Source organism: Haliotis rufescens, unplaced genomic scaffold (assembly GCF_023055435.1).
Source record: "Haliotis rufescens isolate VD_foot unplaced genomic scaffold, xgHalRufe1.0.p SCAF_1, whole genome shotgun sequence".
Lineage (NCBI taxonomy): Eukaryota > Metazoa > Mollusca > Gastropoda > Lepetellida > Haliotidae > Haliotis > Haliotis rufescens.
Genome location: NW_025963779.1, coordinates 63,924,423 through 63,949,265, shown reverse-complemented (window position 1 = coordinate 63,949,265; position 24,843 = coordinate 63,924,423). Strand labels below are relative to the sequence as shown.

The 24,843-nt window shown below is 37.9% G+C and overlaps 2 protein-coding genes across 2 annotated transcripts in view; both read left to right on the top strand.

Annotated features, from left to right (window-relative positions):
- The first annotated feature begins 792 nt into the window (after positions 1-792).
- On the top strand, positions 793-17,658 carry LOC124142413 (aggrecan core protein-like). Its single transcript, XM_046510872.2, has 4 exons — positions 793-922; positions 1,596-1,853; positions 12,737-12,928; positions 15,029-17,658. The coding sequence occupies exons 2-4, from the start codon at positions 1,610-1,612 to the stop codon at positions 15,229-15,231; spliced, it is 639 nt and encodes a 212-aa protein (XP_046366828.2). The 5' UTR covers positions 793-922; positions 1,596-1,609; the 3' UTR covers positions 15,232-17,658.
- A 5,051-nt stretch (positions 17,659-22,709) lies between these two features.
- LOC124142414 overlaps positions 22,710-24,843 on the top strand; it is an 8,101-nt gene continuing 5,967 nt past the window's right edge. The window contains exons 1-2 of the mRNA XM_046510873.2: positions 22,710-24,029; positions 24,257-24,311. Coding sequence (XP_046366829.2) covers positions 24,003-24,029; positions 24,257-24,311 — 82 coding nt within the window. The 5' untranslated portion in view covers positions 22,710-24,002. The remainder of the gene's footprint in view (positions 24,030-24,256; positions 24,312-24,843) is intronic.

The following is a 24,843-nucleotide window of genomic DNA, read 5'->3' as shown; positions in this document are numbered from 1 at the left end:
TGACAGTTAGTTAGAGCTGAAGTCAGTTAAGCTATATAGGCTGACTTCAATACAATCTGTGTATTTAGCATAATCGTTTTTCTCAACAACAAAATTCTGGTACAGTTTATTTTAAAAAATAAAATCCCAACCCTCCCCCTCCCCCAGAATATCAAATGATCGGTCCCTTAGTGTAAATAAACTCTTAAACTTCACGTTTAGGTGTATCGTTGCCAATGCACCTTAATGCAACCGGTCCAGTTATTTCTATCTTCACTGTCAAGAGTGTGTACTTGAGGGAACGCTATAAACAACCTTAATCACCAATTACGAGCTGTTTCGCTACGGGCGAAGCTTTACTCGTTGGTTATGCACCTCTACAATCCTTAGTTAATGATGTGTAAATGAAAGAATTTACACTGAATATATCATTAGCAATGTTAGTTTCCCGACTTCTTTGTACAACTTGTATTATTGTTGCCATTGTCAAATGAAGCAGGGGGAATTTAATGAACTATTTGTGAATAATGAAAGTCTGACACACCCAATTCCAAGTTTCGAACCATTCAGTAATATGGCTATGTATAATTTCATGATATAATATATCCATAACTGTTCAACCACTCATTTTTTTTTTTTTTTAAATGAAAATCTTCAGTGCTGAACAAGTGCGTTATTGATCTTTCTTGGCTTTTATGTAAAACCACTATAACTATTGGACTAAATTGTAATCATTAAACGCATCTTTGAAGGACCGAAAATGGTTACAAAACCATCAGCGTTGACACAACACGAAGGTCTATATTATGACCTAACAAATTCATACCGATTCAATTGCTTGATAAAAGTTGAATGTGACGGATGAACGCTACGAAAAGCATTTAACATACTTAAACCTTCTTCACCACACATCTGTCGCATCGGAACAGATATTTTTCAGTTTGTAAGTATTATTACAGAGATACACTTTGTTCATACATGTAATTATGCTTGACTGTCATGAGATCTGGAGTGTACATTAAGTACCAAATAATATATGCTAAATTATATAGAGATAGGTATTGGAATTGAGGTTGAACAGAGGTAGTAATCGAACTGAGCATGTTTAACTGTATTAACTATACCCTCCTTGGTAGAAACAAGTAACATTACCAATTATATATGCTAAATTGACCAACATAAAAACGCTCCACATATATTGAATTGTGTTAGTTAGTATGAACGTTAAGATGCTTAATCGATTAGAATATATGTCAATCTACTCAGCTGGAAACAGCTAATTCTTATCAACATGGATGTTTGGGCCAAGTCTTTAGTATTTGGTCGAACACTGCAAACACGGCAGAAGGCTGACTTAAGACAAACATAAGCAGGTTGCCTTTGTTTAGTTTCTTTCACTATAAACGGTTAAAAGAACAGGAAATTGAACATTGGAAATCCATTCTTTTTGCATGGGAGAGATAATAACATAAAAGACCATCGCCTTAGACATTAAACGATTCGCGAAACCCTATAGTATGTAGTATTCAGTTGGAAGGGATGCTTTTTGGAAAACACATATTATGAGCTGACATGTTTCATCTGAAACTCAAAGCCTGACACCTTTGTCCAAACAGCCTGATATTGCTTCATGGCGCTCGTGAGACTTCAGCTGCATCTGTCTCTGCTGCACTTCCTCCCCTCGGACATAGCCCCGCCAGGAAGTGTGGAGAATGTGCTTGACTGCTTCAACTCCTGTCTGAAAAAACAGGAGTGTGTCTCCCTGATTTACGACAGGTACAACAAGCAGTGCTACACCTACCCAGGCAGGCTTGAGGTTCCCTTCTGGGGAACTGACCTCAATACTGACCTCGACATCTACAATACGGACAGGGGTAAGTGAACTTATTTCGTCTTAGCAATCATAAGGTTAAACAGTTTCGTGGTTTGCGTTTGACAAAAACAAGCGTTGAAACCATGTCCATAATTATATAAGATGCCTCAAAATTAACACGCCTTTTCACATCTTGTGTGTGAATGCATCGATCTATCGATAGCTTACATTTCGATGCATAGGAAAATGGCTGCCGATCAATCAGAGATGGTTATTGTGATTTGTCACATCTGATTTACCAACCAGATATTGCTTCAAAACAGTGAAACCTCGTTTGTCCCGATCCTGTTAGTTCAGAAACCATCCTTCCGGTCGATATTTTGAGGAACAAACCAGAAAATGAACGTGTCATCTGAGGTCCATGTGACCAACGTTTGAAATGTACGTAGCATTTGGCCGCCACATTTACATTTATTACGCAGGTCATGAAATGCAAGAGCATCCAGGTGACTATGAACATATATCATAGGGATGTGTAAATATGGTCATCCTTTTCATATATTGTCTAAGGTGTGAAATAATGGTAAGTGTTGTTCCAAGAAGACACAGATTTCATTACCCTTGAAATCTTGTATGACAAGGTTTAGATATATCCTATGTTTCATATGTTCCTAAATGTTCGATCATTGGTAAATGGAAGATTATCCATATTGGCAAAAAATAGCATTTAATTCAATGGTTCAGGTTATACATGTATCACTGCATTATGTTGCCAGCATTGGCTCGTTCGGTTGCAGGAAGCCCCTCAGTGACGTAATGAGGTGATTAGTATGTGTGTGTATTTGTTGTTTGACGCCGCACTCCATATTCCAGCTATATGACGGCGGTCTGTAAATAATTGAATATGGACTAGACAATCCAGTGATTGACATCATGAGCATCGATCCACGTAATTGGGATACGATGACATGCATCAACCAAGTCAGCGAGCCTGACCACCCGATCCCGTTAGTCAGATAATTAGTAACATATGGCGAGTGGATCCACTTCAGCGCAGGCCATTCAAGTTTCTTGTGTTAACCCATCGGATAACTGTATTGAACTGCTTTCAGATTTTAACTCAACAATTATGCTCATGATATAGTCGGAATAGTATAAACGTCTCTTATTATTAAATTTCTTATGAATATGGAAAGGGTTTATGGTATCTCAGTGGGCGAGCATTATAAGACCAACTAATACACACACACACACACACACACACACACACACACACACACACACACACACACACACACACACACACACACACACACACACACACGACCATTGACGTTCAACTCTTGAACCTTACCTCACTTCGTACAATGTAACGAACAATGGTCAATGCATTTGGTGTATTCACACATTGTAGTCAGGGTTCGATTTCCCACATACACTACAACGCAAAAGTCTTTTACTTTATTTTGCAAAATTTCCTCAGAATGTTTGTAAAACGTTTTCGTAGCTACGCGGGGACTACGCAGAATGTTTGTAAAACTTTGCTTAGCTGCGCGGGGACTACGCAGAATGTTTGTGAAATATCTGCGTAGCTACGTATCCACCCCGCGGAGCCAGTGTTGAGTATCTGCGAAACTAATTGCACCATTTATGGGACCAATTAGTTTTATGACCCCCGGGCGTCGACACAAGCGTGGTGTTGGAAGACAAGTTATACATGTACATCCCATATGGTGACTGTTTTTCACAATTTATATTCTAATTTCTTTCATAATACCACACCATTACAGTACTCCTTGAAACCAATGACTTCAAATGTTAAGTACAATAGATTGAACGAGAACAACTGAAAATGCATTGTACACAGAAGGATTGTGTCTGTCGTCTTGAAGTCTTAAACTTATTGTACTTTTTAAATATTATGTATATTTTACAGCCAAAACCTGCTTTTTCATTCTCCAACGAAGAATATTTTATATGGCTAGTTACGGGTAGTATATTTTCATACCCCTTTTACACCAATATATTTATGCTGTACATACTGTGATACATTGTAAGTAACTCTCGTAACCCTTAACGGATGGCTCACTTTTATGTCCTTTTATATGTATTTATGTAATTATTTCTCTGAGGTGAGACTCAAATAAACAATCTGTCTGTCTGTCTGTCTGTCTGTCCCATATGGTGACTGTATTTCACAATTTATATTCTAATTTCATTCATAATACCACACCATAACAGTACTCCTTGAAACCAATGACTTGAAATGTTAAGTACAATAGATTGAACGAGAACAACTGATTATGCATTGTACACAGAAAGATTGTGTCTGTCGTCTTGAAGATTTTTAATGTGCTCAGTCGAATAAGAGGGGCACGGGTGGCCCAGTCGTCTGAGGCGCCGCGATTCGCTGTGCAGAGTTGCGTCCCTTGGGTACACTAGAAACCTATGATTGTGGGTTCGAATCCCGGTTCGCCGCGATTATGTTTCTAGGTTTGTCAGCACCATACCCGTGCTCATGGGTTTCACCGAAGTGGTAAACGTGTGAGACCTGCATAACTTCGGGCTTTCCTCCCACATGAAGCTGTCACGCCGCGATATAACTGGAATACTGTTAAAAGTGGCGTTAAACCCAACTCACACACCAACCATTCGAATTAGGAACGAGACTAACTGATTATCATGAAAATGCATTTTGCAGTTAAGAGTTATCTATGTATACATGTACACTTTGAAAATGTATTCACTTTACCGTCGTATACGACCTCCGCGATCGAGCTGAATGGTCCATGTCCACTGGAATGAAATGTAGAACGGGCTATAAGTATTTGAATTTGGCAAAATACACGTAGGTTTGTTAAATATTATTATAAAACGAATTTCATTTTAATCCAAATGTCTTCGGAAATTAAATAATGCCACCTGACTTGATGGGAGATTTGAGCCAGCTGAGACTGTACATGTGGACACACAGATTCACCGATTACAGCATACATGTAGGTTCTTTATTCAAGCAGGAATGTACAGGAAATGATAGGTAACAATTCTCTGTGCACTAATTACATGTTTGGATGTTATCAGTTCTGCGTTCAGAGATACAGTGATGTAAGTATGTGCTACAATTAACAATACATGTATATAATAAAAGAATTAAAGATAACTCTCTGCTAGAATGTGTGGTACCAATCATTCGATTGGGTAAGAATCGTAAAATGTATGATTAGATGAATCATCTATTCGGGTTACCCGATAAAAAAATAGTCAGATTTTAGTAACAGTGCTGTAAGATGACAATTGAAAATTCTAATTAGGAGATAAATTAGAGAAAGTGACTACATGTACGTAATCCCGATTAATCACAGCAGTCAATAACTGAAAAGCGTATCTATCAAGTTTTATTCATTACTATATTTAGTACAATTCAAAATAGTTGAGAGGTACATTTTTCAGAGGAAAGGGCATACACACCAGGATTATATTACATCCGTGTGTGAATGCAGGTAATACTTGGCATCTCAGTTCTCAGCTTCATAATGCTTCACACAGGTGGTTTATCTGAATCTGTAGTGTGTATATGGAAGTATACGCATAGCATGAAACACACTTGCTATTCGCCAGTCTACAACAACCCCAAATAGTAAAAAAAATTGGGTTATCAATGCGATATCCTATCCTTGGGAACCGCTTGTACACAGGCAAGTTGTTTAGAAGAATATTGTTTAGATTATAATCTATTTCAAATAGACAAATAAACAAATCAACCTGCTCAAATATGGTTTTAGGGGAATGTGGGAGGTTTCCTTTACAACTCACTTACATGACTAAAGTAATTAAATATTGGTGCAGGCTCTTACATCTTCAACCCCACAGATTACCTTCCCAATGCTATTTAATGCTTAAATCTTTAGATGATGTTGGGCGGGTAACTTGGGCGACTAAAGTTAGAAATATTTTATTCCAATTTGGGTTTGGTTTTGTATGGCTCAATCAAGAGGTGGGTGACTCTAAAGCTTTTATTCTCCATTTTAAGCAAAGGCTCAAAGATAATTTACAGCAATTCTGGAGTGCTTCTGTAAACTCTTCTCCAAAATGTGATCTTTATAAGCATTTTAAATCCATGTTAAATGTTGAAAGGTACTTGTCATGTCCACTCCCTACCCATTTAAGAATTGTTTTTACTAAATTCAGATGTTCAAATTTTAAAATAACTTTAGAAACTGGCAGATATAGTAAAACAGACCATTCACTCAAAACTATTGTAGTAGAAGAAGTCTTTATTTGTACCAAGGCCACTGGCCCATATACAATACATACATTTGAAATAGTGTGGTACATGAAAAAAGGTAATGTCAGGTACAAATTTACAGGTTTACAGGCTTTTCATAATTACGTCTTCTTTCATAGCTGTAATACAGGTATTTACACAGTTTTCCAAGTAATTGTTTACACGAAGATGACAGTAGCGTTTTAAATTTATGCATATTTGGATTATTGCAAAATGTTGTTGGTAAATACAGATGTCTAATATCGTTGTAATATTCACATTCTAAAGTAAAATGATATTCATTCTCTATACTTGTTTCACATATGGGGCAGAGTCGTAAACGTAAGTCAATATCAGCCCATCTACCTTCGTTTACCTTAAGTCTTAGTAGTAGTAAGGGAGTTAATGTCATTGAGGATGAATTCCATGTACTCTTTAATTGTAATTTATATTCTGCCCTAAGACAAAAATACCTTGTTAATCTTCCTATGCCTACTCATTACAGTAATTCTCATGTAATAAATATTCTTAGTAATTATAATGAGCAAACATTATTTGTAGTTTGTAAATTCTTATATTATGCTCACAAAATAATTAATGATAAATTCTGTGCCCTGTAAATGTCATGCTCACATGTCTGTATTTTGGGCCATTGGCCTTTTACTGAATAAACATGTCTGTCTGTCTGTCTGTCTGTCAATTAGTTTCCACAATTTTCGCTATACTCTTTTATTAATGTTTATGTTGCTTAATCTTATTGCTCATGTCAGTTTCTCAAATCCTGTGTATCATAAAACACTTTAATGTTTCTCTTTCCTAATCTAACGTTATAAAATTTCATATCTAAAACCATCATACAGTAAACAACAGATGATGCTAAGACATACTTTATTTGTATTTATTGTCTGTACGGTCTCAAAATTGATTTTGATAGTCCTTCAATCCTACGTCCATTGCATATCTTCACAAACAGGACGGCTTTCTGACATAAGGAATGTAACATCCAGTTGATCGTCCAAGGGTCTTACTTACTGATTTTGATCAAATAAGAGGACTGTATACGACATACGTCAGCCTGCAAAGGAAGTTTTACAATTAATATTTTGAAAAAAACAGTTAAACGACAGTGGTGACAGGGATGATTGTATGGTAGCTGGAGTAGACAGATTGACAGCCGTTGTCGACGAGAGTTGCGTGCATCACTAGGATATATGAACAGCAGTGGCCTTCTAGAATGTTATTATACTTTAAGGATTTCTGCGGCCAGTGATTCAAACAACTTCCACACTGACACCGCATCAAAGTTATTTGTGTACCGATTACATAACTTTTACTGACAGAGTGGGGGAATGTTGTGGTAGTGCACGCGAAACGGATGACACTGCCTATGTCTGCTGGGGTACGCCTTTGATATGGCCTCCAAACATACATGTAATATGATGAACCATTATACAAATTATGATAAATATATGGAACGCGGAGAAAAACAAGATTCGTTCTTGTTGTATATCAAGGTACCAATTGATCTTTCATTAACTTGTGTCTTTGTGCCTAATATATCAACAATTAACGAAAATATGTAATACATGTATCTACAAAAATATATATGCAGGCTAGGCATTTGCTCACAGCAACACCTGCATAACTGTTTATGCACGCGTGGTGTAGCAGATTGCAATTGAACGAGAGCAGGTATTGTAGACTCACCTGTAATCTAGGCCGACTCTGTAATTAGATACTACTTTCTATTAGGCGAGTGACATTGTGTATTTAAGAGAAACTGACATATTTATGAGAGATTTTTACTGAAGGTATAAATCAATCCGTATATGCAGAGAGACAGTTACAATGAAAATGAAAAAAACTCACCGTGGCCCTACTACGCTTCCGTACAAAGGACAGGGCAGTGTTTGTGCATAAAAACATTTTGGACAGTTTGTAGCTACATAAACCGATAATAAAAACATGTCAGATAGCTTTGATGACAATGCCTGACTCATTCGTGTGAGATGTTTGCGCATTATTGAAAATGAACCCTTGTAAATTTAGAAAAAGAGGGTCTATAATTTCTTACGATGTTGAGTCCATTAGTCCATTTTGAATTTTGATTAAGGAAGGGCCATTTGCGGTAGGTTTACAAGCGAGCGGACGCGAGGTGAAATATGAAATTTAACAAAAACAATGACAATGACATTTAAAAAAATAATTAAAAACACTTGGTACGAGTCAAAGAATTAATTTATGACGGTAATCGAGCCGTTTTTCTTCGGAAACGAAACTGTAATAAGCAGCTGAAGAAATATAAAGTTGACCGGTTTTGTTTATGACGGTACAATGGTGTTTTAGTAATTTTGTTTATATCAGATCGGTGCATAATTTTCCACAGCGGCCGGAAAAATTGTGATACGAAAACGTTATATTATTTCACGTCGGAATGGAGATGGGAAACTAAGATAAAACATGCACAGTCTTACATACGTCGAAACGTGGTTCAGATATATAAGTGTTCAAACGAATTCTGTCATGTACGTGAACATGGATTTCAACATTAGTTTCATCAAGATTATTCAGGTCGCTGGCTACAGGGATCATCCTCTCTTGTAATTACTTCGGCATGAACACATGTTTTGGTCTCGCAGGTCAAAGCAACAAAGTTACTCTCAGATTCATTTTTTCTCCATCCATGACGCGCATCTTTCATAATGTCAATGTCTCTACAATCTTCCTGATCAATTAATTTCAACAATGTAATACACACAGCTTCATTCACCACAAGATTCCTTCGACACACACGCTCACCCACGTGATCAGGGTTATGAACTCGGGATGAATTAATCATTAATTTGCATTTTTTAGTAAAGAATTGGTTTCGTGAATACTATTATGAAAACATGCTGTGCGTGGTATTTTTGGATGGTATTGCGGATTTCTTCTAATTACTTCCTAAAACTTTTTGTTTGCCTTCATTCCGACTACGCGATCTCCGATCTCTCTGAATTGGAGTAAAGCTGACCACAAATGTCGCTTGCTCGCTTGTCTTCAATATGAGCAACAAAACATTTTCGTGTGACGCTTAATTTGACGGAGGAGTTGTTCGAGAAGTTTAACTTAAGCTTCAGGTATATCGATGATCTGATATCGTTAAATAACAATCAAATAGCCAATTCCCTTCCACTGATTTACCCACCTGAACTAGAAATAAAGGACACCAGTGAGACCTCCTCATCTGTTTCATATTTAGGTCTCTGCATAAAGATTCAGAGTGACAAAACACTCTCCACAAGACTGTATGACAAGGGGGGTTATTGTACCCTTGTACAATCGACTCTGCTTTATGCAGAAATTTCTATTGGATACTGGATAGTCAAACCCACCAAGAAGATGAAGACTCCCCAACACTGCAGCCTTCTGCATTACCCAGATTGTCAGAAGGGCTGAATTCCTGGTAGCACACCCGGATACTCCCCCGATGTCAGTCAACAGATTGGGAGGTACCAAACCCAAGGCACCGAGAACAATGGGGAGTCGGACAACTTGGTACTTGGGATGCAAGCGTGACATTTCGAAAGCGAGGTCTGCATATTTGCCATGTTTGTCCTCAATCTTGTCAATCACATTACTGTCAAAAGGGACAGAAAATTCAATGATATAAATGATTTCATTGGATTTATTAAAAAGGACAAGATCATTTTTCTTGGCCTGGATACGTCTGAGGCTGTAAATGGGCCTATTCCAAAGAATTTTGTATTTATCATTTTCCATGACATATTCCGGGTCGTACCATGGGTGGACCTCTGTGTCAAAATCACAGGCATGGCGAAGACGGTAATAAAATGATCGAGCTACACCATCATGTCGTTTAAGATACTGTGTTTGTGCCAAAGCTGGGCATCCACTGACAATGTGTTGGACAGTCTCATTAAATTCATTACATAATCTACATTTCATATTTACAATTTGATGCAAAATCACATATTGACGGTTTCGAGTGGGAAGTGACTGGTTCTGAGCAGCAAACAGAAAGCCTGCTGTTGCACTTTTCAGGCCAGACGACTTCATCCAGAGAAAGGATTCTGCAGGATTGCTGATCTTCTCACCACACTGCACATAAATTCGATGCAGTGGTCGTTCAGATAGCCTCTCCTTTAAAAACTGAGTCTGGGTCGACTTGATATGGCACTTCGCTTGGTTGACACTCATTTCTGTACCGTCCAGCAGTACAGAACCATCAACAAAATCAACACCGACATCGGGGATTATGTCCCACATCCTAGGCTCGTTTTAGAAAACTGTGGAATGCCTTGTTTTCATCATGAGTCTTGACATGCTTCACAAAAGGATCATCAGACAAATTATTATTATTATTATTATTGAGAGGTCCCAGATATTTAGACTTGAAGAAACGGATATCAAACGTCGCAGCAGATGAAGGATTGGTATGATTGACAAAGTGAAAAGTGATGCCAAATTGTGTTTGAAAACTTGTCTGTGAAGTGTATCCAAATCCACAGAACAAAAAATACATGGGACATAAATCAAATGATCAAACTCAGTTTTGTGTATGAAAATTTGTGAAAGAAAACAATCCACAATTAAAATTGTCTTGGAATATGTGTATGGGATTTTCGTTTGTTGTAAGTACAATATTATATCTAGTTAGGCCTAATGTAGGTCAAAACATCTAGTTTTATATCTACAAAATATCTACTTATTTATCAGTTGGTTATGTGCATTGTTATGTTGATACACGTGATATATTCATAGATTGTTGTCAAGCTAAGACATATTGGTGCAACTTCTGGTGTTCCAAATTAGGCCTCTTCCTAAACACCTGAAAAATCTGTGTAAAAGTTTAAGTTTTAAAAATATAATCTGATAACTATTGAATGCAAAACTAAATAATTAGGCTACCTGTCACTTTCGGATTGAACTGAAAGAATCTTTTCGCTAAAACATATGGAACTAACGTCAATGTCGTATTAATGTATCGTTACTGTTACATTTACCGAAATTGTTGTTGTGCTGTTGTTCATCCGTAAATAAATACAACACAATACAATATGACCATAAAAAGCATCGAATGTGTCACATGTCCACATGTGCTTTGCTATTTTCAGAGCAACCCTAAATAAGCTCCGCCCACTATGATTGATACAGCCGCCCAAACGCGACCGATTCAATTTTTCATGTTACAATTAGAGAAAATGTATCGGCTCATGTCTGGGTATTGAGCCCATACAAATGCATCGAATGTGTCACATATCCACACGGCCATGTGCTTTGCTATTTATAAGGAATCCCCATAAAAAGCTCCACCCAAAATGAATGAGGCAGACGCTCAAACACGACCGATTCGATGCTTTATGATAAAACTACAAAACATTTATTGACTTAAATGTATGTATCTATATATGAGGTAAGGTGAAATTGGGTTTAACGTCCCGTCCAAGATTATTGCACTTATATAGCGACGTGCATGTACGTGTGTGTGTGTTTGTGTGGCTGCTTGTACTAGTCCAGACTGATGCCGATTTATAGTGCTAGCCCACTGAGATACCATGCCGCAGTTTAACATGAATACCCCACTCAGACACAGTATACTGACTACGAGCCGACCAGTCCTTGTTTTAGCCCCTTAATGCCGAGCGCCAGACAGGGTAACAACAAGTACCATCTTTTAACGTCTTTTGGTATGACGCGGCCGGGGATCGAACCCCGGACCTTCCGCTCTCCGGGCGGACGCTCTACCACTAGACCAAAGAGGCGGTCTATCTATATAATATTATGAAGATATCTGTGGTATCCAAGGTTTATCATGTTTGATGGTCTTTGGTGATTTTTTTTACGTACGGTTCTTAGAAAAGCTTTTCTCGACACAGTCACTGTTCGAAAATAAAATACCGACACCTTGCGGGCTATTTATATTCAGGGCGGGGCTTTAACAAGTATATATGAATATATATGCTGTCTCATCTTGAGACATCTTGTATAATAGGCTTCGACAAACTTGATGTATGACATTTGTTTGTTCTAAGTGTGTATCCATGTCACATATACTAAGAACATGTACACGTACTTATATATATATATATATATATATATATATATATATATATATATATATATATATATATATAAATATATATATATATATATATATTAACAATATTAGTATTACATGAATGTTTGGCAGGCTGATACACCGTAACCCGTAGCGTCCGCATGAATTGAGTTTCAGAGCATTGCTCCAAACCGTACGAGTGTCACCTCGTTTGTGTAACATTTTGCTTCAAAAGATTGTAATGTTTCCTTGTGGAAAAAAAGACAAGTTGGTTGGTTTGCTGTTTAACGCCGCATCCAGCAATAGTCCAGCTATATGACAGCGGTCTGAAAATAATCAAGTCTGGACCAGACAATCCAGTGATTAATATCATGAGTATCGATCCACGCCATTGGGATCGACGACACGCATCAACCAAGTCAGCAAACCTGACTACTCGATCCCGTTAGTCGCCTCTTACGACAAGCATAGTCGCCTTTTACGGCAAGCATGGGTTGCTGAAGACTAAAAAAGATCAGAGTATGATTGATACACATGTTTTGTTTTGGCCACAACATTTCCATTTAGACGTACCTATTTCGAGTTGCCATAGCCGTAATAAAGGATTTTCTTTTTTCAGAGGGATATGGTTGTCCAAGTCATCTTGGATATGATTTTAATTCCACGATGAATGTATGTTTCAAAATACACGGTGGTACTGAGACACAGATACAAGCTCACAGAAACTGTAACTCCGATGGAGGTCATCTTATCAGAATCACTTCAAGTGCAAAGGATGAATTTGTGTCTGTGGTTTGGCCACACCAAACAAGTAAGCAGTCACATAAAACCTAAAAAACATTTTTCATATTTTGTTTCCGGAAGTACTAGTCCAATACCTAGACTTTCTTTCCAGGAATGTTTTGTATCCTGCTATATAAGATTATCTGATATTGATATCATAATTTTCAATATCATAATTTTGTATTTGTCACTTGCTGAGTCACTGCATTGATGAGTCAAAGATGATATAAAATATGTTACCATATACTGCATTGATGAATACTTATCAATTCACTAAAATTTGTGCAAGGGACATTCTTTATTTGTGTAGATTTACGGCATCAATACGATACCGTGATTATTGTTTTATCGTCTCGTTTCTCACTCTTCAACGATTCTGACTGTGTCTTACACGTGTGTTTATGAATAACTACCACATACAGAAGATACCAGGTGTTCGTGAAAAGGTCAGCGCATCTTGCCCCACCGGTGGCACTTGTCACAATCACATGCAAAGGCAAGCCAATTGTTCACCTGAAAAACATACGGTAGAAATCAATATAGGTAATTGCAACTGACATCATTTGGTCAACAATGCGTTAAAATACTTCGATGAAAGAGCATGCTCGATTGTACGTTAAAAGACGTGGAATGTAGACACCAAACACTGAAGCTGTCCCCAACAGCTTAGGAACCTGTCCTGAAATATGATTTGATAATTGCAATATGTGTATGTTTGTCACTTATTGACCAAGACAAGAGAAGGGTCCAAGATGATAGATGCTGTATTATCACGTACTGGCTATTGTTACGAAGTGATTTCCAAATTGAAACTCAGAGATTAATGTCAGTTTGCATATAAATAAATTGTGAAATCAGTAAATGAACACATCAAATCAATAAATAATCAATAAATTATATTTAAACACAGTTTTTGGTATAGAATAAAAAAGGTAATACAATGGGTGGAATAAGTAGCAGCTGCAATGAGTAACATGCCCTGTCATGAATGTTAGTGCACCTATGGATGTTCCGAATAGTGTCATGTTGCACGCCTTGAACGAGACCTGTCTTCGTTGTGGAATCCAGAATAGTGTTGGAGGCTGGCAGGTTCTCGGTGTTTCGTAATAGATACCCAAGCAGCACTCTGCAAATGGATTAGAAGCAAGGCAGGTAAAAGAAGGCCTCGAATCGCCTTCTGTTGGTTCTTAAATAGCTCATATTCGTCATATTTGAAAATGTCCTCCATATGTCTTCCATAAAACATTTTGAAAGGCCTTGAATACTGTAACCCTCTTCAAAACTTGTATAATGCTCTTTAAGATCTTCGTTCGTAATACACGTTTGGTATCTAAATACACAAGTGTGTCCAATTGGATGTGGAGGCCTCGAATCATCACATGTATGACTGCTCTGAAATAACTCTCCCGTTCGCAGTTAACTTGTCAGTAATATGAGGATTGAATTGAATATCCTATAGTTCTACCTCGTACCCGAATCAGACAAACGATACGCTCGGTTAAAGTATACGTCGTGTAACCATCAAAGTGAAACCAGTGAAAGAGTGAAAATAACGTTACAGTCTTTAAATGTTTGTCCTGTATGAAATGACCTGTGAAATCACGTCAGTTCCAAGTTTGAATCCAGACGTCGTTGATTGGTTGGTTTGTTGTTTAACGCCGCACTCAGCAATATTCCAGCTAGATGACGGCGGTCTGTAAATAATCGAGTCTGGACCAGACAATCCAGTGATTAATATCATGTGCATCGATCCACGCAATTGGGATCGATGACATGCATCAACCAAGTCAGCGAGCCTGACCACCCGATCCCGTTAGTCGCCTTTTACGACAAGCATTGTCACCTTTTACGGCAAGCGGAATCTTCACGGGTCGAATCCAGACGTCTATTGTCTTTCAACGATATTCTGTCTTGCCTTGTTAGAGTCCATATATTTAGGTGTACTGGCGCATCATTACAGCGTAGGCTGTTATTTTATTTAGAAAAAGTGGCACATTTATATTTGATTGGTTTTGTGTATAACAAGAAATGAGATAAAAAAGTAAGCAACAAATTATTATTTAGTGTAAGATGTCATATTTTATTGGAGAAAGCTAAAATAAACGACATAATTCACTCATAATTTCAGCTTTCGTCGATGGCATGTGCTACGTGGAAGGCGGCTGGAAGTACTCGAATGGAGACAATGTAACCTACTTCAGATGGAGGCCGAATCAACCTAACGCTGAGTGTGGGCAAGGATGGGGGAAGTGTCTGGAGAGAGATGTGTCTGGGTTCAACGACGTCTACTGTTGGCATCCACTTCCCTTTATATGCGAATTCGATATATAAAGCCGTGCAAAGCAAAATATATTTCAGGATGGTAAATACCCTGTATTAGGCATATACGTTGTATTCAGCTAGCCTTGATATAATGTCATTCTTAAATCTGTCGTCGAAAAACCCTCTCACATACGATACCTAAACACGTTTTCCTTGAATGTGCGCATTAATATATATGACGTGAGAAGATCGGTGATTTGTCAGTCGGACAGTGACAAGAGTCAATATAGTTCCAACTGAAACCTTTCGAGGCCTTCACATATTGTTTCAACTTGCCCTTCACGGCATTTACACAGGTCCGCCCGCTAGAGTTTTTGTATGTTGTGAGTGCACTTTATCAACGTAAAGCTACTCTTACCCTAGTCTATGAGACGTTAAGTTTGTTAAGAGCCTGCCTATTACTGTCATAAGTGAGTGAGTGAGTTTGGTTTTACGCCGCTTTTAGCAATATTCCAGCAATATCACGGCGGGGGACACCAGAAATGGGCTTCACACGTTGTACCCATGTCGGGAATCGAACCCGGGTCTTCGGCGTGACGAGCGAACGCTATAACCACTAGGCTACCCGACCGCCCCTACTGTCATAACGCTAGCAAGTGAGGCGTCAGGTGTACACACAGCGACAGAATGAAACAAGCTAACAATTCGGACATCTTTCGGCCAAATCCAACTGTTTAAAATTGGGGAAAAGGTACCAAGCCGAAAAGGTGGAACAGATATGGAAACTAATCCCGCTAGGCTGGTGTGTTCACTAAATTGTTTCGCAATTTATATTTCCAAAGTTGTCATAACTTGTAAAATACCTCAGCTATATATATAGCTACGTCCCAGTTAGACACTGATTTTCAGTATCTGAGACCAGTACTATTGTTTTGATAGTGATAAAAATGATCCCAGTAGTTCTTCCAGATTCCCGATAGTTCATTCCCCGATGAATAACAGTAACGCCATGTTTGTTTGTAAACGCTGAATAATAGTACCTACCTGACCTTTCACTTTCGCATCTTTATCCATATATGATCCCAACGGACACAACATTTGTCTTTATCCTGTCGGGAAATCTATACTTTATATGATAATTTTATTTATGTTAATTGTTAATTATTTACACCTTAATGATTATTGAATTTATCACCAACTGTCATCTGATACAAATGTAATCATACTAGAAAATTCAATGGAACCCACGTGAAGAGTGACGCCCCAAACCCAGGGCAGCATTGTTCGCTCCTATGTAAAGAAACTTACCTGTGTGTACCTTCATCACTTGTGAAGTTTAATGTCAGCCGTTACACCAGAATATCATTTGTATAAGTTCGAAAATACAAACGTTAAAACCCTTTCCATAATTATACGAAAGGATTGGGAATGTAAATAGTGTGTTCATGGAGACTAATATTTTGATTGATGTCGAAGTGATTATTTCTGTTTGGGCAAGACATGACACTGTGACAAGAAAAGTCACAATGGATTATAAATGCATTTGCCCTCATAGAGGAGTGAAGTTAGTTGTCCAGATGTTCTCGTCAATAGCTTACAATTGTTTTTGTGTATATTTCCCATGTTAGATTTTCACATTTTTTATACTCAAAATTCTCTTGATAAAAAAAAGTATGAAAAAATATTCTTCTTACTTATTTGTAATTCTTCAGGTTGAAGATATTACATGGTATAAAAAGCCCGGTAAGTGCACTGTGAAATGTATCTATAAATCATTGTGTAAGTATGCCGTAATAGTATTCTTTACACCTTGAAATGTAAAGGTGAACATTTTCAAGCTTCATTTATTATTCTCGTTTTAATTTTGAAACATATTTTAGACTTCCTGTTATGGGTATATAGGCAGACGGTTTGAATGTGGCTGTCAGAACAGAGTGGCGTAGGTCAATAGCTATTGATCAAGAATGTAGATTACACAATCCTCGATTCGGTATTGATTATTGTGATGTTTTACGAAAAAGAGTTTAATTTTGTGTTTGTTTCTAGAGGTTTTACTGGAAAGAATAGTATGTATTGTATATTGGGATATTCGAAATAATGTTCTACGTAAGCACTGGTCGTGGAATCCATGATAAGATGAATACTCAAAATCAAGAAACAATTGTCCATTTGTCTACATATGTAATTTTAGCAGTCTAATTAACACCTACATATTCATGATGCTTTGATGTTTGGTAACATCGTATTGCTATTCGGTACAGAGCATGAATATATATGACGATTGTTCCACTTACCAATAGTGTTTAATGTCGCTATAAACGTTACACACTTTTGTATACTTTGTTCAAATCAAAAACAACTAAAACAGATGTTGGTGATAACAGGAAGCACGTCCTCCTTACAATTAAAAATATAGTTATTCGTAATTGAAATCAGGATTAGTAGTTCTGATATTTGATATCTTTCAATGTATTGATCTTTTTACCTCCCCTGTGCATCTAATAGTTACAGGCTCCTTTTTATCTGCATGTATAATATTAGCATGTGTACGTTAATTGCGTCGGCAAAAGTTCCTTTTGGAAATTCTGTCAGAAGCCATTCTAGGCGTTTTGAACGTGTCATTGTTCCTAATACTGTCCAAATGTCTTCATGAACGAGTATCTTCTCACGTAAACGTTGTACCTCAAGCACAGAAAATAAATTCTTAAAAAGTCTTGACTGGTTTATACTCTTTGATAATATGTTTAGTTTCTAGTAATAGTTTCATTTATTACTGACCCATCACTCGTTTTTTAGATAAGTCCCCATGGCGAGGTGGCCAAATTTGTTTGTTTGTTTGTTTGTTTGTGTTTGTGTGTGTGTGTGTGTGTGTGTGTGTGTGTGTGTGTGTGTGTGTGTGTGTGTGTGTGTGAGAGTGTTATGTGTCTGTGTGTGAGTATGTGTGTGTGCGTGAGCGTGTGTGTGTATCAACTTGTTCTCGTCACTATGGCTGAAATAGTGCCGATGTGACGATATAACTCACTCACTCACTCGTTTGTAGTTTTGTGATTGATTTGTTCAAAAGTATTATTTCAAGAAAGTCAAATAAGCTAATGTCATGGCCTGCTTTTAAGGCGTCCGTCGTTGGCATGGTCTGTAAACATCATCTCCTCAGAGAGTACTGGTCCGATGAAGCTCAATCTAAACACAGTTATTCCCCAGCAATGATGACGCCTGAGGTTGCTAAAAAAGACGCATGTAAAGCTATTATGTCCATTTTGCAGTCATTCTCACACCAAACTTTACACAAAAAGAGATTTAGTATGTGCGTGTATCCAATTTTCTTTTCGATTTAAATAATTTGACTTTGATTTGACCATACTGAAAGCTTATGCTTCCTATTGATAGTTCACATTTCCTTTTCAAAATGTAATGAAGTTTAATGCATGTGTAGTCAGTAGTGGTACTCAACACATACGTTCCACTTTTCGCGATACTTTGAATTTTTACCTTAATTTGACCATTATTTGACTTTTGCAGTTTGAACATTGAGCAAGCTTAAAAATTCTTTCAAATGCATTTCTTCGCACTAAAACCATCATCAACAATTGGATCAATTAAGATGAAACTTCAAATCATCTCGCCAATGATGGCCCCTAAATTTGTTTAATAGGTTCGAATCCAATTATCAATATAGCCACCCCAAGTACAGCAGACATGTAATAAAATCTGTGGCCATTACCGAGCTATTTGTTTTTCGAATGTATTGAAATTTGGTATATCTGGAGTAAGTAGTGTAGCTTAGCACTTTTTGTGTGATGCTATATATTCTTATATTGTTATATGCTCCTAAACACTAGGCTCTGTAGACGTCTTCTCAGAAAACACCACATGCTTGTTCCCAAATCCGATTTAAATATGGCCACAAAAGCAGCTATTTAGAAAACACTATCAATGGCGACTACCCAGCCTTATCTGCTCTTACATTCTCTCCAAATGCTTTGTTGGCTCTGTAAACGTCATCTGCTCGCATCCAGATGAGCTACAGTACCATGGCCCTATTGTCAAAGTTGCAGAGTAATATATACGTTAAATTTATGGTTGCCATAACAATCGGTCATTGATTAATTTTTGTTGTATTCCCTGACCCGACATATATATCTTCATCTAATCCGGACTTGTTTGTAATTATAAAATTTACGCATATATAGTTTCTATCTTTCAACATTGACTGATTTATTTTCAATTTTCGTTTCTTAATTTCAATGGTCAGAATATAAACTCGGGCTTGTATCCCAAATATTAAAATACGACATCAGATGACGGGGTATCAAAATACATTTGGTGTTCCTGTGATGGTTGAATTGAAGTGCGACGTCGCCCTGTGAGGTAGCGGATGTTATTGTCGCACGTCTACTATATGCGTGTAAAGCACATTGGTGTATAAATCGTGTTTGACTAGATACAATGCAGCTTGTTCATAGACCATTATGGTGTTCCTTAAGCTCGACACCTTATTCAAAATACTGGTTTTAAACCCCGCCACTTCACTCATTATTTTCGCAAACACCAAAGACTTCGCATTTAATGCTGTTATGGCAGAATATATGTAATCATAATATGGCTTCAGTTTAGAGTTATGCTTCATGTAGATATTGTAGGTGTTAAATTGTATATTTGAAACCACACGATGCGTATTAGTTGCTTGTTTCAATCAATGGCCATCACATCTACATGAATGTCAATACGAATGAACTCGATCGTCTAAAAATGTGCCTGGTTTCTGAGACAGAATCTGTAATACTAGAGTATGGAGACTCCGTTTCCCATCTTGTTTGGTTGGAAATTATTGTATGTCTGAAATCAATAAATTTAAGAAATTTCCATTGAACCAGAACTTCCCGGTTACGACAATCCCCATTTTAATCCTTCTGTTGTTAAAGAGTAGATTAGCTAAATTACCCTAAACAGTAGCTGCCGGCACAGTGAGAACAGCCCGTCAATACTTCAAAAGAATTCAATGTGTTTAGGTAATGACTGAGTTTTTAGGATGACTGCATCAGTGACAATTTCCGCTTAACCAATATATTAAACAGAATCAATATCATGCATTTTCAATTTCATAGAACAAAGGGTTTTTTCCTTGTTTCCTTGTCAACAGCTAAGCAGACATGCTGAGCTCAGTACGTGCTGAGTGTAAATGTGATATATTATGACAACCGACTGATTGATTGTAAAACAAACATTGTTCAAGTATAGGAACACGAAAACATAGATTGGAAAACAAAGAGCTAATATTGATAATGACTGGGGGTTATTTTCTCGATGCATTCGCTTGATAGATACACAAATCGGTCAAGACTATTATCAGTGATTATATCAAGTGCGTCTGGCTGTTCACAATATTTAACTGGTAGTTGTATGATTAACATTTAAAAAATTCGTGAGAAAACTTTTTTTTCCTTACACTTAGAGATGCAGATTGTTACACCGTTATCAAGGAATATTCTACTCATTTGTTATAATAATTTTTAGTTTCTTTGGATCTTCCTTGGAACAAGGAGTGATCTATATGAATAAACATAGTTAAGATCGAATCAAGGCAATATGCTTCAGAATACATCATACAGAACCGCGACCGATAACCGTATATATGTTTGTACGTTTTCCAGAATCACTCATCGAGTGTAAATCCCATGTATGTTTATAAAACTAACTAGATACCTAAAATGGAACCAAATTTCACGATTGTTATGATCTAATTAATTCAAATGTATTGCATTGTGAACAGTTCACTACACTACAACACACAACAGAACTATACTCTGCGCGAAAAGAAAGAGAACCATAAAAACATATAGAGAAGTATGCATGATAAGAAGAGATGTTTCCAATGTGTACCAATTGATGACAAAACTAACACTCAGTCAAGTGTTATCACAAAGTGTATATAATCTTATCACGATATGCTGCAATTGATTTCCAAACATTACAAGCTACTGTAGTAATCTTTGTAAAAGATTTATATCGAGTCGTGCATCTACATGTATGACATCACATATGATGCGTTCATGAGCATCGGTTCAAACAACATAACAGCAGTATGTTCGTTTGTGGTTCGAACCAGTCTAATATCTCTTGAATATGAGTAAGTCTTCATATATTAACCAGCATGTGTGGTATTCGCGTTTCCCTTGGCGGTTAGAAGATAATACACCACAGGACTACAGGACACACAGCACCACTGTAATCTACATGCCCGCAGTAGACCATGCCCCGCCACAGTACAGTCGTACACCATGCCAAATGGTGGTCACTCTATAAATTCAGCTACCACTATTACTCGGTAGAAACAATCATTGTAGATCTACTGCATATGATATGGGTCGATGAGGGAGTGTCCATATTTAGAGGGTGAGTGCGTGAGCGAGTGAGTAGGCTTTACGCCGCTTTTAGCACTAGTTCAGCAATATCATGATGGGAGACACCAGAAATGGGCTTCACACATGGCACCCATATGGGGAATCGAACCCGGGTTATCGACAAGACAAGCGACTAGGTTACCCCACCGTGCCACCCCCCATATTTAGAAGAAAACGACACTGATTTAGATTAGGAAATACTCGACAGATTGTAGATGTGGGGTTGAGTACCATGGCGAAGTGCAACATTGAATTCTTTACCCTTGCAATTTTAAGGCAGAAATAAACACAGTGATATCCGAACTTATAGTGACGTCATCAGATGGTGACGATCTGTGGTCACAGCTGCCGACCATTTGCTGTTGTCCTTGGGCAGTTTATGGCAGACCTCGGTCTCCTGCAAATGGTAAGTATAGCGTTACCGTTATTACAAATTACATAAATACAGGTTCAATGACATCACTAATTGAAATTATGTTCAAATTGTTGGATTTACAAGATTTCTATATGCAATATACGTTGACAATGTTCCCCACTCAGGTCAGTGTATATCTGTCGATTAATGCCACCGTGCGATAATGGGGTAACAACGCAACACTTATGGGCCTTAACGCTGATCCGATTCAGGGTCAATCTTAAACCGTAGCACCTGCAACAGGAAGGTGTTAAGTAAATGTCTTACGCCAAAATATGTTTTTCTTCTGGCGTGGTTGATCACGTGTCTGGTATGTTATATAGAACGGTGCTATAAAAAGTGGCACTGCATACAAAGTCTTACTATATATGCAATGCTGACATATATTGAGCGATGCCATATTTGAAGTTGCAATATCTAAAACGTTTTGTTGTGATGCTGTATATGAACTGGCACTATATATCGAATGGTGTTCTACATGGAACTGTACTATTATGGCAGTACTATGTACAAACTGGTACATGAAGTGGTACTACATGTGGAGTGGTCCTTATATATGGAGTGGTACTACTATTCAGTGGCATGAGGTAATTGGTTTACACGCGAGCACACAATTATGTTTTGTAGCCCCGAGAGTGTTACTAATGTGGCATTTACCATGGCTTAATCGCCGTAGGTAATGAGTCGACGTGTGTTATATGCCACATTTACATGTCCGTGTGCTCTGGTGATCTCCAAACTGCGCCAGGGTTCCGCTTCGGCCACGGTGAATGTGGGTTAGCAATAATATAGTACGACCTCCAGACAGCATAGAGTCATTTGTGTTAACAGGAAGCACCTCATCAATACAACATACAGCTGAAGGTGACAAAATGGAGTACACCCTCCATACAGCAGCACACAGACGTGGGTAATAACAGGAAGCACTTCCCCAATACAGCATACAGCTGTATGTCATAACAGGAAGCACGTCCTCCTTACAGCATGCAGACGTGAGTAATAACAGGAAGCACATCCCCCATACATCATACAGCTGTTGGTGATAACAGGAAGCACGCCCTCTATACAGCATACAGCTATTGATGATTACAGGAAGCAGGTCCTCCATACATCATACAGCTATTGATGATAACAGGAAGCACGTCCTCCATACAACATAAGCTGTTGGTGATAACAGGAAGCACGTCCTCTATACAGCATACAGCTGTTGATGATACAAGAAAACATGTCCTCAATACAGCACACAGCTGTCTGTGATAACAGGAAGTACGTCCTCTTTACAGCATACAGCTGTTGATGATACAAGGAAACATGTCCTCAATACAGCACACAGCTGTCGGTGACAACAGGAAGTACGTCCTCTATACAGCATACAGCTGTTAGTGATACAAGGATGCATGCCCTTAATACAGCATACAGCTGCTGTTGATAACACGAAGCACGTCCTCTATACAGCATACAGCTGTTGGTGATAAAGGATGCATGTCCTCAATACAGCATACATCCGTGGGTAATAACAGGAAGAACGTCCTCCATATAGCCTACAGCTGTTGTTGATAACAGGAAGCACGTCCTCCATATAGCATACGGCTGTTGTTGATAACAGGAGGCACGTCATCCTTATAGCCTACAGCTTTTGTTGATAACAGAAAGCACGTCCTCCCTACAGCATACATCTGTTGTTGACAACATGTAGCATGTCCTTCATACAGCATACAGCCGTGGGTGATAACATAAAGCATGTCCTTCATACAGCATACAGCCGTGGGTGATAACAGGAAGCACGTCCTCCTTACAACATACAACTGTACGTGATAACAGGAAGCACATTCCCCATACAGCAAATAACCTCGTGTGACACTTAGTGCACCCTTCATGGATTTTACAGACTCACGTGACAAGATGCAGTGCGTCCTCCACATGCTTTACAGATGTATGTGACAACCAGTAAGTCTAACATATGTGACTCTACTGTACGTGACTCTACAGTACATTCTAAACGTTGGTGTTACTGTAAGTGACAAATGGAAGACAGAATGAACACATACGAGGTAAGTGATCTGAGTATATGCATCTAAGCCATAAATGACATTACCATGCCAAACGAGACACTCTACCCATATATAAGTTTCATACTTAAGAATGTAGAAGTCTTTAGATTTATCAAACTAAAGGTTGTCTCTTTCTTGATATCCTATGAGAATCTTTAGGGTTGCAGTAACATGCTAAAGTATATTAGGGATGCATTTGTTTTCTTTTGTGTGTTAACACTTTGCAGGTAGACGAAGCAGAATCAGACCAAGAGGAGTCATTTCGCCTGAATGTGTTAAACAGTAAGTGGTTTTGCCATATGTATCTACATACCATTTTCTCTGACTCACATGGTGAAGGAACCCGTTGTGAATACAAAATCCTGTGAACGTAATTCCCGATCAAGTTACACAAGTGATTCCGTCCCTGCGCATGTTATAAAACACCGTGTAGATACATGTCTACGTGTTACACATTTTGAAGCACAACTGATGATGCTCATTCCACGAAAATTTCAAAGTGCGTCATTTGACTCTTGCTCAAAGTTGTTTGGTTAGAGTGACAGCATTCAAAACCTCAGCAAAGCTTTAAAAAAAATACACATGTGTATGATATAGTCAGAATCCTTTAGCAGAGATTTCTTATGACAATGGAAAAGGATTTGTCGATTTTACTTAAAATCCCTAATATGTAATGTTATGTAATGTAAAGTCCCAAGTACAACTACAAGTGTTATAAGATAAATTTGCCTCAGGCCCCTCTCCCGAAATAAGTGCTTTCCTTACTCCTTCGGGAAATACATGTATTGCGTGAAGCAGTGACATCAAGAATACT

Bases quoted from the DNA above. Each gene is read 5' to 3' on its own strand.
- LOC124142413 (XM_046510872.2), top strand. From the start codon at position 1,610: ATGGCGCTCGTGAGACTTCAGCTGCATCTGTCTCTGCTGCACTTCCTC. The intron at 1,854-12,736 runs GTAAGTGAACTT...TTCTTTTTTCAG, and splicing joins CATCTACAATACGGACAGGG to AGGGATATGGTTGTCCAAGT. The intron at 12,929-15,028 runs GTAAGCAGTCAC...TCATAATTTCAG, and splicing joins GGTTTGGCCACACCAAACAA to CTTTCGTCGATGGCATGTGC.